The 14,478-nt window shown below is 41.0% G+C and overlaps 1 protein-coding gene across 8 annotated transcripts in view; it reads left to right on the top strand.

The window, feature by feature from the left end:
* The window catches only part of Rps6kc1 (ribosomal protein S6 kinase C1), a 160,071-nt gene that overhangs the window by 107,455 nt on the left and 38,138 nt on the right, over positions 1 to 14,478 (top strand). For all 8 annotated transcript variants that reach the window (XM_010642536.3, XM_033762046.1, XM_010642537.3 and 5 more), the window contains 2 exons: positions 10,973 to 11,020; positions 12,166 to 12,298. In XM_010642536.3, coding sequence (XP_010640838.1) covers positions 10,973 to 11,020; positions 12,166 to 12,298 — 181 coding nt within the window. The remainder of the gene's footprint in view (positions 1 to 10,972; positions 11,021 to 12,165; positions 12,299 to 14,478) is intronic.

Below are 14,478 nucleotides of genomic sequence, written 5' to 3'. Positions count from 1 at the left end.
TATATATATTTATATTTATATAAAAAGACTAATAATAGTATGTTATACATCGATAGCAGCAACAGCTTTTCGAGGTTCTGCAGTCATCTGAACAACATTATAGACATTTAGCACATTCCATTAAAAAAAAAAAAAAAGAAAAGAATAATATCCAGAAAACAGCAAAGTTCTGTTGCTGTTGTGGTACCTGGGACCATTTTTTTTTATTAGCATCTTAATCATCATCTGGAAAGAGAACATTCTAGAGTAATATCATTAAATGTGTTTCTGATAAAGCATGGTCCCTACTATGTATCATAAAGCAGGTACAAGATATTTTACATTCATAGAGGTATGATACAATACCGTCCTACATCAATAATACTAGAATCAGTTTTGGTTTGAAATTTACTTTGTCTGTAAGTAAGATTGCTACCCCTGTTTTTTTCTGGGCTCCTGTGTCACATGGAGAATTGTTTTCTATCTTTTCACTTTCAGCCTATGGGCTTCTTTTTGCACTAGGTATGTTTCTTGTATACAACATATTGTTGGATTTTGCTTCTTATTCCATTTTGCCAGTCTATTTCTCTTGATTGGTGAGTTGAGGCCATTGACATTGCTGGTTATAACTGATATGTACTGACTTATTATTGACATGTTATTGGCCTTTTGTTGACTCTTTTTACTTTTTCACCTTCTCCTTTTAATTTCTTGCCTTGCCTATTTGATTTGCTCTGTTGGGCCTCATGGTGTTGTTGCCTTCATTGTCTTTTTCTAGGATCTTGTTTAGAATTGCTTGTAGTGCTGGTTTGGTATTCATGTAGTTTCTCAGGTGTTCTTTGTCGTGGAAGTGTCTTATTTCCCCATCCATTTTGAAAGAGAGTTTTGCTGGATACATCAGTCTAGGTTGGAGGTTGTTCTCTTTTAGTACTTGAAATATCTCATTCCAGGCTCTCCTTGCCCCAAGGGTTTGTGTTGAAAAGTCTGCTGTGATTCTGATGGGCTTTCCTTTGTATGTGATTTGTTTCTTTTCTCTTACTGCTTGTAGTATTTTGTTCTTCTGTTGGGTTTCTGGGATCTTGATTATTATATGTCTAGGTGTAGATTTTTTTTGATTGTAGCTAGTTGGGGTCCTATATGCCTCAGTTATCTGAATGTCAAATTCTTCCCCTCTGTTTGGGAAGTTTTCTGTCATTAATTCTGCAAACAGCTTTTTTAAGTCATTTGTATTTTCTCCTGCTACTTCATGTATTCCTATCAGTCTTATGTTATTCTTCTTTGCATCATCTAGGAGTTGTTGGATCGATTTCTCATGATCTCTTACTGTTTTTAAGAGACCTCTCTTTTCATGGTCACTGACTGCAATCTTATCTTCTATATCTGAGAGCCTATCTTCGCATTCTTTTATTCTGTTGCGTACACTTTCAATAGAGTGTTTAATCTCCTGGATATCTGTTTGAATCTGTTTTATGGATTCCATTTCTTTCCTATGTTGGGCGTTTATTTTTTCCATTTCTTTCTTATGCTGGGCCTTCATGGCTTCTATCATGGTCCTGAGCTCATCTATTTTTTTGTCAGTTTCTGCTCTAGAGTCTCGAATCACGACTTCCATTTTGCTCACTATCTCTATGGTTATCTGGGAAATTATTTCTGTTTTTAATTTTTCTAGAGCCTGATTGATCTGTTTTGTTACTTCCTGTGCTTTGAGTTCAGGGTGCCCTGGTGGTTCACTATCGGCCTTTTCATCCTCATTTGCCCTACTGTTTGCCATTGGTAAACTGGAAGTCTGTCCTTGTGTCTTGCTTAAGTGTTTTCTCATTTTTATTTTTGTTGTTGGACTGTCCTTGGTTTAATCTCTGGATTATCACCCAAATCTTCCTGATATAGTTGCGCCCTAGCTTCTGTGTCTCTAATTACCCACAGACATTCTCATTTTCATAACATCAGAGAAAACAGCTCATCAAATCAACAGCAATGCTTTACCCCAACTTATACAATCAGCAACACATTAAGATCAAGCACAACTTTGACACTGACCACTGGTGGTAGTCACTAGTCTATCACCCTTAAATAATTTGAATTAAATTGAAATTAAGAAGCAGTCTAGAACATGTCTGCAGTGAACTAAATTTCAATATAGTGTATTTACCATTTAATGGCTCAGACAGAGCGAGGATGCAAGACCCCTAATCTCAGTTAGCTGATGACTGAACCCCATGACGCTGACTGACCTCGGGCTGCAAGGCCCAGATTGAGTAACCCAACCTTCTGAATGGTTGAACTCCACAACGTTCTATTACAGGTTTCCCACGCCCTTTCTTTAAAGATGTTCAAAGTTGGGAACTCAGAAATATACCCTTCATGACCACCGCTGCCTCTGCAGAGTGGGTCCAAAGACTGGCACAGTCAGGGGGTCTGAGAGTGGGGGTCCTATGGGGTTTCAGGGGTGCCTGCGTGGCTACCTTCCCGGCACTTGAGCGATGGTGGCTGGGTCGGGAGCAGGCATGACTCTCCTTCCCGAGGTGGATGGGGGCCCAGGCTACTTCCCGGCGCTTGAGCGATGGTGGCTGGGTTGGGAGCAGGCGTGCCTCTCCTTCCCGCGGTGGATCGGGGCCCAGGCTACCTCCCGGCGCTTGAGCGATGGCCTATTTATTTATTTATTTAGGTACCGGGATTGAACTCGGGTCCTTGTGCTTGCAAGTCTGGTGGCAGAACCGCTGAGCTAAATCCCAGTTTAAAATACTCTTCTAAAAGGCAGAAAGCAAAGGTGAACCACAAGAAAATGTAGTATTAGTGAATTTCTTTTAAGATGACTATTTCAGTTATTCAGTATTAATCATAGAAGAAAGTTAGGTTCATGAGATTCTGTTTTTATAAGCCACAACAGTATTTTGTTTTTTATATAAGGTGTTGTGGTAAATGGGATCATTACTTTAAGTAGATGACATCTTTGAGTAGCTCGGTACTGGATTTTCTCAGTGGTATTTTGATAAACCTGCCTCCAGGCATATTTTCCTTTTGTTGAATTTGGATGGCAAGTGTGGTAGTACCTGGAAAAACAAGCCTTTTGAAAAAAGTGCCCTATTTATGACTGGATGAACAACATATACCTTTATTATTATTCACAGATTTACTAAACACCTCAAATTTTACATTTCATTTTACTCAGCGTGTTTATTTTGAGTAAAACTGTATGTGATTTGAAATGTCTTTACTTTTAAAAAGAAAAATCATCCCATAGTGACTTCCATGTATTGGATTAGTGGCAGCCTTTCTCTTGTCTTTCTGCTCAGCTGTTGGATGGAATCCCCTGTGACCTTGGGTGCCTTTCTGTGGGGTGACTGACCTTCCTGATGCTCTGCATTTTCTGGTTGCTTGCCTGTTGCCCGCCTCTGGGTTCATCGTCCCCCTTATGCTGACTTAGGCAGGATTTTTCCAGTCTCTTATCTCGGGGCTTTGATGCATATGTTCTGAAGGTGGCCACAGTGACTTTGGGTAGCAGCAGATGGTAAACCTTCAGGCCGCCACCGGCTATACTGGTGTTAAGTTGGAAAGTTAACGTTTGATGAAGAATCAGTAGTGCATATGAAAGAGCTTTCACTGCTGAAATATCTTTTAATTAAAAAATTAGCATACTAAAACCTTTTGCAAATGTCTGGGCATTTAAAGAAAATTAAAATTAGTTGTTTTCTTATAAGGTAGTTATTTACCACTTTATATTTATGTTCCTGGTTCTTCCCAACCTGGATGTTTTCCTGTAGCCCTCCCCCACCTTGGCAGTAGTTAAGACAGCTAAGGTAGCTAAATAAACAGAAATAGTAGATGTTTTTAGGAGCTTGGATAAACATTTAAAGTATACCTAAAATTATAGTATTTTGGGATTAATTACTATATCATAGATTTGGGGTACTATCTCCATGCAGTCCAGATAGATTTGGTCTGTTGTCTTCCACCTTTGAAGATATTTCTGGGTTAAATAGAAACCAGAAGAACTCAGCCTACCTCAGAGAGATATTTCACTTGGTGATTCTTGGCTTTCCTGTCTACCCACAAGGTGATACCTGTTTAGATTGTTTACTTCGTGCTAATATGCTCTGTTGAATGCTCCAGCACAAAGTACTGGCAAGATTCCCAAGGGTGTTTGCTTTTTGTTGTTCACCTTAAATCCTAGAGGTTCATCTTAAGTCCTAGAGGTTTCCTCTATGCTTTTTGATACTGAAAATGGGTCGCTGAGAGTGGCAGGGGACAGTATCCTTAGGCTAAAGTTATAAGTACCCATGTCCAATTTTACCCTTCAAACTTCACTTTTTGTCAGTGAAGCCACTTTTATGAAACCAAGAACAGGTTGGCTTCATGGCATAACACGAGAGAAGCATGTACACAGTCTGTCATGCTGATACTCTTGACTCTGAGCCTTCTGATGGACCAGAGTTGTGGCTGCAGTGTCCTTTGCTTTTGGAGTTGCTGTGCAGCGCCACAGGGAACATTGCTACTTCTGATGTGAAGGAATGAGTGAGAGCAAATGGGAGGGTTGTTGGTATTAAAGGTCACCTAACACGTGCTCTAGTAGTTGCATTTTTATAAGTGATGCCTTGTGAGAATAAGGTGTGGAAGTAACAGTGAATTGTAGAGGCACATTTGGAATATCATAAGAATACAAAATGAGATTTTTGTTTTTAGCAGAAAGCGTAAATAACATTTGATTGTCATCAGATGGTACCAGGGATGGAAAGGAAAGTTTTAGTACTCTCATGTATTCTTCAAAACCATTTCTACAGAAGGGTGACAGCTCTTAACAGTGCCAACATGGTTGGTAAAAGCTCATCTAATACTAGTTGAGTTGAGTGTGAACTGATTTTAAAAGAGAGCACAGTAAATGCAATCTTACTCATTTGAAACCCTGTTAAGATGACCTGTCCTACTTGCAGAATTGAGCTTATACATTTTCTGGGGCTTACTTATTCTGTTTGCCCATCCTTTCCAGGATGCTTATTTAGATGTGAGTTCCCAGCATTGAAACTTGCATAGCTGAAATCCCATTCAGATTACACCCAGTAAACAGGAGCAGTGCTGTGACACCAAGAAGGGACAGACCTTGTTTGTCCAATACAACCATCCCTGTGGGCTTTTCTTAAACATTCTTTTTAACTTTTATTAATTCTTCTGGAGTCTGTTGAACAGCCATCAAAATAGAGACAGATGTTCCCTCGTGTTACCTAGGCCCCCTTTCTTCCCCTCCCTCCCTCCCTTCCCTGTTCCTCCCTCCCCGCCTGCCCTATTCCTTCCCTTTCTTTCTCTCTCTTCAGAACTTTACTTCCAGTGTCAAGGGAGTCTTCTTACTTCTCCACCATAATAATCACAGTATGCTTGTGGCAGCATACTCCCTTCCTTTTTTTTTGGAATTTGTTCTTTTTTACATGCCTAAAAATTTGTTTGATGGTGTACTTTCTACACCCTGCAGGGTGGTTTCTGGCTTCATATTAGGTCTTCCTTATTCTGGTGAAGAAAAAGACTCAGACTTCTAATGTGTTGGAACTTTTCCTGCTACTGTTCCTCAGGGCAGAACTGAGAAGCAGATGAAGCTGGTGCTTAAGAGTAAGTTGTCTCTACCTTTCCCCCCAGTTAGGAGCAGTCTCCCTCTATCAGCATGGGCAAAGATAGAGTAAGCTCTCCTGTTAGACCATATGCTAATATGGTGCTGATACGTAAGTGTGAAAAATGAAAGGAAGAGATCCATTAATTGTATTCTTTCAATAAGGTATACTATGCCAGGTAATTATTTCTTGACAGTTATAGTTATAACACTTGTTTTATCATGAAATAAAAGATGGTTTTAGGAGCCTTTTATTGGAAAGACAATTGTATCAAATTAGTACAAATTAGATTTTTGTCTTTACAAAGGTGAGCAAAACCATGAGCAGTTTTTAAATTGATGTGTTCTAGTCTACAAATGAACAAATCCTGTTTGAGGGTTAAAGAAGCTATTATTTTGTCCTTTATGCTGACAGCTTCATTACAGATTGGCCTACTGTTGGCATTTAAAAAAATGTTTGGCTCCTTATGATCTTTGTGCATGCAACTATAATATTAATGCAGCGCCATAGCAGTGTTCATTAAGAAATGACTTTAAATGAGGTTGAAGCGTGTAAATTTGGAAAGATACAGATGTTAAATGCAGTCGTTTCTCTTTGTGTACAGCTGCATGGCTAATAATTTCCAAGTGGCTAAAGCTCTTGTTAGCAGGAGTGCTGGTGTGTTAAGAATGGCTCTATAAATAACTTTAAGAACTGAAGTTGAAGGTGCTTCTTTTAAAGACTATTGTTAACTAAACATTATTGCCAAACAGATGGAAAGCATTCACCAGCCTGATGTTTTTAGGTCTAATTATATTATCGCCAGCCCTGTACGGCTCAGTTGAAGAGGTGTATCCAGAGGCCAATTTATAATCATTTAGCCAACACCTGTTTGGGAGAAATTGACAGTCAAAGGGCACATTTAAAAAAAATCACATATGTTCTTGTGTTTATTGCCTCAATGTGAACGGCGTCTAGTTGCAAACAAACTTGGTGGAGAAGAAAGTAAATGTAAACAATGCAGCACTTTCCAGCCCGTTTATCCATCTTAATTTTGCCTTTTTATCTGATCTGCTTCATGCTTCATGGCTAAGTGAGGCCAGCAAAGAGATATCACTCTTGATTTATGCTGGTATATTCTGCTCAGTCAGTTGATCTGCTTCATTTCATTGTACAGCTTCGATGCCTTATGCCTAGTGAGATGTTTCCTATTTTGTATAGCTGCGTCTTCGTTAGACACTATTGGCTTTCCGGTGACTGACCTAAAAGAGTCACAACTTGACGTAAAAATAAAGGAGACTTAACACTAAATCGCATCACAGATCCAACAGGTGTTCATCGAGCCATCTTTGTGAGAGGAGGCCAAGGTGCCTCCATTTGCTCTTATGATATATTAACTTTAAAGGTTTAAATTCCCCGTGTGTATCTGTGCTGATTGATGGTGAGTGTAGTTCAGAAGGCAAATAAGGAGAGAATAGGTCTGTTCTATATGAAAATAATAAAAATCCAAACCTTTTTTTGGACAATCTCACTAATACTTTGATTATAGCATTTTCTTCATAAGTGAAAGATTTTGATAGAGAACCTTGGTTCTTTTCACCCCCTTCCTAATGTTGAGCAGCCCAGCTTCTGTCTCCAGTGTAATGAAGTGTTGGCTGGCCTTTCTCAAACCCCCAGCAGTTCCCAGGCCTTAGTACGAGTGGTGTCTCTCAGATGTTGTTTTCTGTCCCCACTGTTGGACTTGCTACATTTTCCTGTTTTTTTTTTTTTTCACTTTTCTCACAATACTTTAGGTTCTCTTGTCTGCCCATAATATTCCAACTCTATAACTTTCAATATTGAGATATAAATAGTGTATTTTACTGTTTATGTACAGTGTAGCTTAGCATCTAAAGAGAAGGGATGCTGGGGCCAGACTGCCTGGGTTTAAAATTTACCTCTGCTACTTTTTAGCATTGTGAGCAGGGTAAGTTAAGTTTTGTGTTTGTTTCCTCCCCCGCAAAGTTGGAATAAAAGATACCTACCTGTTTGGTTATTGAGAGCCTTCTGTGGTTTAGCCCTTTGAAGCCCAGCTCAGTGCCTTGGAGTAAAGGGGTGGTTCCAGTGGGTATACTCTCATGCCTTTATCTTTCATCCTGTGGAGAATGCTCAAGTCTAAATCTTTAGTCCTCCCTCAGTCTCTGAGCTCCATTCCCATATTGCCATCTAACTTCGAGACTTTCAGACCTGAATTCACTAACTACATATAACATTAACTATTCTGAACAAAGCCCCTAACAAACCATTGCCCAGTTAGCAGCCTAAAACAACCCAGTGTGTTATCTTGAAGTTCTGTAGACCAGAAATGTGACACAGGTTTCACTAGGCTAAAATCAAGGTGCTGGCCTTGTTGCATGCTTTGGTAGTCTCTCTTGGAGAGGAGCCTGCTTCCCAGCTCCTGGGCATGGTGGCAGAGTTCTCTTCTCTGTAGCTGCAGGTCTGAGCTCATTTTCCTTGCTGGCTGTCAGCCGAGGGCGGGCCTTTCTGCCTAGAAGTTGCCTGGGTTCCTTCTCAGGCTTGCTCAGAGCTCCCAGAATCCTTCCTTTGGGTTCTTGCTTGTGGTCTCTAGATTTCAGAGCCAACAACCACCCACTCCTTTCATACTCTGATCTTTCTGATTTTCCTTCCTGCCTTTCTTCTGGCAAGATGTACTTTTCTGCTTGTACAGGTTGATGCAATTCAGTGGAACCCATCAAGATAATCCAGGGTAACCCTGTTTTAATTTATTCTAGTTACATCTGCAGAGTCCTTGAATTGTATCTGAAAGAGCTAGAAGTCTGCTTGGGTGATAGACATGTGAACAAATAAAGCCAAATTAAAAGGCTAGAGATGCTATAAAAGAAGCCAGTACTGTATAAAGTAGCAGAATAAAGGAAGGCTACCCCTGTTATAGAGAGGCAGAAGGACCTTTGCACAGAATGTGGAGAGATGAGTGCTTATCTGGTAAGTGGCCAGAGGAGTATTCCAGAGAGAAGCAGCAGTAACAGTGATGACAGTAATAACCATTGGCTGTACTTTCATGCGATCACCTCACTAAATCCTCACAAATGGTACACGGTATTATCTGCTGTTATAGCTTCTGTACTGTGAAGCTACAATGTCTTCAGTGTGTAGATTAAGAATGGTAAAGTTATCTCATCATGTTGAAGGGATTAACATGGTTCTACATGGCCGATGCATAGCACATAATAGGTGCTTAAAATGTGGCAGGTGAAAGAGTAGAGGGTAGTTAGGAGGGGTGCTTGGAGGAGAATGGACTTGGTCACCGGCTCTCAAAGTAGGAGATGGGGGCTCAGGGTGACAGTGTAGAGGGTGGCGCTGTTCAGTGCTGTGGGAGGAGGAACTGGGTTTTGTGGCTGCCTTTGTGCTACAAAGGGCAGATCTGAAAAGCAGCAACTGAGACTGCAGGGGCCCACAAAACCTAAAATGTTTACCATCTGGCCCTTTGCAGAACGGTTTGCCAACCTTTGCCACAGTCTGTAGAAATAACAATAAAAATGGTACATGGTAAGGTAATTTCTTACCTCCGGTCACTCTTCGCCATCAAGCCGCAGGCCATGTGGCAGTTCAAGGGGGACAGAGTGTGAGATTATGAAGGGTCTTGAAGTCCCTTTATGGAGTTAGACTTTTCCTCTCAGAGAGATGAGAGGAGCTGTGTGACCTAACTTATGTCTTACAAGGAAAACCTTGGCTGCTATTCTGAGCCGAGGCCACAGGCTGCCAAGATGGAAGCAGGGAAATCAGCTGGGAGCGAAGGGAAGAGTCAGTCTCTGCTTGGATCTGGGTAACAGTGAACGTGGGGTGCTGAGTTCATTCTGGATCCATCCTGGCATAGAGCCGCTGGGATTTGCTGATGGTACGAAGAGGACTGAGGGATGATCCAGGCCAGAGGAATAGTACCAAAAGGATGGCGGAGGTCAGAGCCTTAGGTACTCAGACCATAGGATAGCAAGTGGCTGTACAAGAGTTTTCGAGAAAGTTGACACTTGAGCGGTTTTTAAAAACTACTTCCTCACCTTATATGTTACCTAGGGAAAAAATTCTTTAACACGTTCCCACCTGCTTGAGCCTTCGGAGGTGGATCCATGCCTGTCCCAGCAGGCAGTGTGTACCAACTATGGGGTTGCGCCTTGCCTTCAATGGGTCAGTCATGCATGTACCACCAGTGGCTCAAAACCGCCTGGCAGCGAGACGTACAGATTACGGCCCTTTCATGAATGTGTTGTATTATCTTTACTTTTAAGAAATACATTTTTTTTTCTTTGAGACAGGGTCTCACTATGTAGTTGAGACTGACCTGGAACTCACTATGTAGCCCAGGCTGGTCTCGAACTCACAGCAGTCCTCCCGCCTCAGCCTCCCAAGTGCTGGGATTACAAGCGTGCACCACCATGCCCGGCAAGAAATACATTTTTTTTTCTTTGAGACACGGTCTCACTATGTAGTTGAGACTGAACTGGAAGTCACTATGTAGCCCAGGCTGGTCTCGAACTCACAGTAGTCCTCCCGCCTCAGCCTCCCAAGTGCTGGGATTACAAGCGTGCACCACCATGCCCGGCAAGAAATACATTTTTTTTTCTTTGAGACACGGTCTCACTATGTAGTTGAGACTGAACTGGAAGTCACTATGTAGCCCAGGCTGGTCTCGAACTCACAGTAGTCCTCCCGCCTCAGCCTCCCAAGTGCTGGGATTACAAGCGTGCACCACCATGCCCGGCAAGAAATACATTTTTTTTTCTTTGAGACACGGTCTCACTATGTAGTTGAGACTGACCTGGAACTCACTATGTAGCCCAGGCTGGTCTCGAACTCACAGCAGTCCTCCCGCCTCAGCCTCCCAAGTGCTGGGATTACAAGCGTGCACCACCATGCCCGGCAAGAAATACATTTTTAACATAGCAAAAGTATGGCACTTTTAGAAAAGGAAATCATAGCCAAGCATGGTATTGCACACCTGTATTCCCAGCACTCCAGAGGCTGAGACAGGAGGATCACTGTGAGTTGGAGGTCAGCCTGGGCTACATAGTGAATTCAAGGCCAGCCTGAACTATATAGCAAGACCTTGTCTCAAACTCCCCCCTGACAAAAATCATAATAAAGTATTTTGGGGTGCTTTTTTTTTTTCTTCTTTGGTACCAGGGATCAAACTCAGGTCCTTGCACATGTGAGGCAGGTGGCAGAACCACCGGGCTAAATCCCTGGCCCTTAATAAAGTGCTTTTGGATAAGACTTTCAATACTGTGATTTGTGGCTTTTAAAAAAATGTATTCAGAAATGAGTAATTTGGGGGTATGCAGTTGTACCCTAAGATCCTTTGTTTCCAAAGTTGAGTTAATGCTTTCTTGTATTATGATTAATTATTATGCATATCTTTTATATAGGTTTTACTTGTAATGGACACAAGAACAGAGCAGACGTTCATCTTAAAAGTGAGTAGAATTTGTATGTTTAATGAATTTTAAAATTTATGTTCAAATTATGCTTTTGAAAGAAAAGATATTTAATACTTTTTGCTTGGGTTCTTGACTGTTCTTTTGTTTCTGGTGAGCTCTATTTTTTCTTTCCTTTTATCACAGTAAATAAACATGCAGTAGCATACATTTCAAATAGTTTTACGCTAAAGAATGTGGAGTAAATAATTTGGATAAACTGGAGATCTGTTTTTGTAGTTTACATCTCAGATGCACTTCATTTAATTTGTGAAGGTCACTCTCACTTTGGATTATGACTGCTTTTCTTAAGAGCTGAAATTTTGTTACAGATGTTTGGGAAAACTATCTGCATCTCTGGCCCTCTTTTGCTTTAAATTTAACTTTATTCTCAGTATATAGAATAGTTTAACTTATAACTAAATGAGTAAGATAAGAAAAAACCCTCGATTTTATAATTTTGAAATTGCTTTTGGAATGAATTGTGATGTCCTAAACATTTCCATGGTGTCCAGAAGCTGACTCAATTAATTGTGCATTTCTTTTTCTGATTCTCTTTTTGCTGAGAAGGCAAGGGAGTGGGTCCCACTGGCAGATACTGAAACACTTTTCCCCTTTGGAATATACTTTATTGTTGACATTTCCCAGTGTTTTGAAACCAGAGTGACACCAGAAAATGCATACACTTTGTTCTTTTGGAGGAGACTGTCATAATCTTTGTACTGTATTGAAATAGAATTTTAAATTTGCTGGATTAATCTGGGAATATCTTTTGTGTCTCTGGAATTTGAATTGATCTCACAGTGTCTCCTGCTTTAAAAGACATACATAAGTAAAATAAAACTTAAAAGGTCATAGAGAAATAACTGTGTGTCATCCTGATGACTTAGTTTGAGAGCATCTCTAATAAAAACACTGACCCACGTAATTGATTTTAATGGCAGCTTTGTGGCATCTTCCGTTCTCTGGATCCATGCCAGATGCCATCAGCGGAGCCTCCAGGGACCAAGGGGCATAGAGCAGCAGATGAGTGGTTTCTCTGAAGCCCGGAGTAACTCGGATAGATTAGTTTGGTTGATAAACACAGAGCACAGCAGGCTCCAGAGGCAGCTGAGGGTACAACTGACCTTTTTGTTCTCTGTCAGGGTCTGAGGAAAAGCAGCGAATCCAGCAGGAACAGAAAGACCATCATCCCCCGCTGCGTGCCCAACATGGTGTGTCTGTACAAGTACATCGTCTCCGAGGAGTCGGTGTTCCTGGTGCTGCAGCATGCCGAAGGTCGGTGCGCCTCCATTGTTTCTGCCCTCCAGGGTGGCACCTGCCGGCTTCCGGTTCATGCAGCGGCCTCCTTACCTGTGTCATTTCCGAAACAGACAAAAATATGTGAACCCTACTAAGAAACTGTTCCTCGTCCCTTTGCCTGCCTCCCTATCTCGGGTTGTGAGGGAAATGAAGAGCCAGGCGAAGGGCAGATTTCATGTGCACCGTGGTGGTCTGCACACTTGTACTCTTCCTTAACCTGCTTGTGGGGGTTTTCCTCCTGTAATGAGGACTTCAGTGTGTGCTAAGAGAATTGCATTTTAGGGATTTTGTTTTGTTCTCCTGTCTCTACTAAAAAGATACATTTGTGTTAGATAGATGACTAACACGAAAAACATCCCCTGAAGAGTTAATTAATTACCTCCCTTTTATAGAAGGCAGGGTGTTTGCTTAACATATGACATTACCTGGCCGTTCTGATCTGCGTCTTTGTGAATACAGCCATTGGCATCACATATGGATACAAAGCACAAGCACAGGGTTCTGCTCTGCCTTCAGACTGTGAAATTTCAGCTCTGAGTAGAGGGAACAGGTGGCAAAAAAATTGCTATGTTTTGATTTGGCTTTACCTGTTAACGCATAAATTTGCATAGTCTTATTTAAAATGACTACATAATATAAATAGAAATCCACTTTTTGGTTCTTTAAAGTAGTATTTTTAAAATAGCAAGAAAAATTGTTTTGTGTACTTCATGAAGGTGATATTATTTTTATATGACTGAAAATAAAGAACTCTTGTGCCTTCCCAATAGGCATAATAATCTGAATTTAATACCTTTTCTCAGGAAAAGAAGCCATTGTTTTCTGGAATGAGGCCTCTTTCAGTAACTAATGGAAGATTTTTGATGGGGGCAATAAACTATTAATATTGTTTATTATGAAGTACAGCACAAGATAACTACAGATGGAAGGAAGACCTCCATATGCAGTGTTTAATAGGAAATCAGAAGGGGCCCCGTGGTCTCACAGGTATTAAGAGAGTTAATTGCGTGTGTGAATTGGATAACTAATTCACCTTTGTTCAGACATTATAGACAGCTTTTATCCGAGGATACCAGTGCATTACAGACATTATTGAATTAGAGGTCATGTCATCTGATAGCGAAATACAGCCACCCTTGGTGTGGAACAAAATAACTTGCGTAGTAATAATCCATAATAATTTAGAACAAGGTCAGTAGGATGAATGTAATTATAGTCAATAGTCTATTACCCAGGGTGGATTATTCATGTTGGAGATTATCTGGCAAATTTTCAATCCTAGCTTGCCTCTGTTTTTGTGGCTCTACCTTCCTCTTCCTTCTTCAAACCACACTTCAGTTTTTCTTCTGCTGTCCTCTCCTCTTCCCTGAACTCTTAGAGATGATGCTCCAGCTGACGTTAATGTGGTAGGACAGTTTCATGAAGTGTGGATGTCACAGACATAGGACCTTCAAGTTGGTCACTGTTTAGCCCATCTTTACTGAGTCTCTTTCCCTTTACCGTTGGCCACACCTGGCTTTGAGTGACCACAGGTTGAACTTGGGAGAGATTCCTTCTTTGACTTTCTTCAGATGAGGTGTCTGTTGTTTAATTTTAAGAACTCTAATAATACAAAGATAGTAGCTTATAGTGCAAATAGGAACTCTCAATATATTTACTATTTCAACAAATTTACTGAGCAAGTATTCTGTTTTAGGTGAACAAGAAGGAAAAGAGCCTGCCCTTTTGAAATTTAAATTCTTTTTCTGGAGATCAAACAGGAAGACAGAATAGGGGGTGGATGCTAATAGGAACCACCATGGAATGTAAGGTCCAGTCAGGGAGAAGAGTGGTAACAAACTTGGAATGTTTAACAAGCCAGAAAGGAGACCAGAGGTCTAGAGTGACTGGGAAGCCAACAGAGCCTTGGACAGCAAGGTGAGCCTGGGGCAGGGCTTTGTCCAGGGGTGTTGGCAAACCATTGGGTGTCTTAGGCAGTGACAGGGTCTGATGTACATTTTGAAAGGTACTTTGCCATGGATGGTGATGACAGAGAGAGAAGAGTTTGTGCTCATTTCCCTGATTTGACTTGAGCCCTGGAACTGGGTGATAAATAGGGTGTCATCTTTAATAGATCAGTAGTGCTTGATTAGGAGGATCATGGGTTAGGACTTTTG

This window comes from Fukomys damarensis, unplaced genomic scaffold (assembly GCF_012274545.1).
Source record: "Fukomys damarensis isolate Sample0158 unplaced genomic scaffold, DMR_v1.0_HiC HiC_scaffold_11, whole genome shotgun sequence".
NCBI lineage: Eukaryota > Metazoa > Chordata > Mammalia > Rodentia > Bathyergidae > Fukomys > Fukomys damarensis.
Note: the sequence above shows the minus strand (reverse complement) of the source record. Positions and strands in the feature narration are given on the sequence as shown.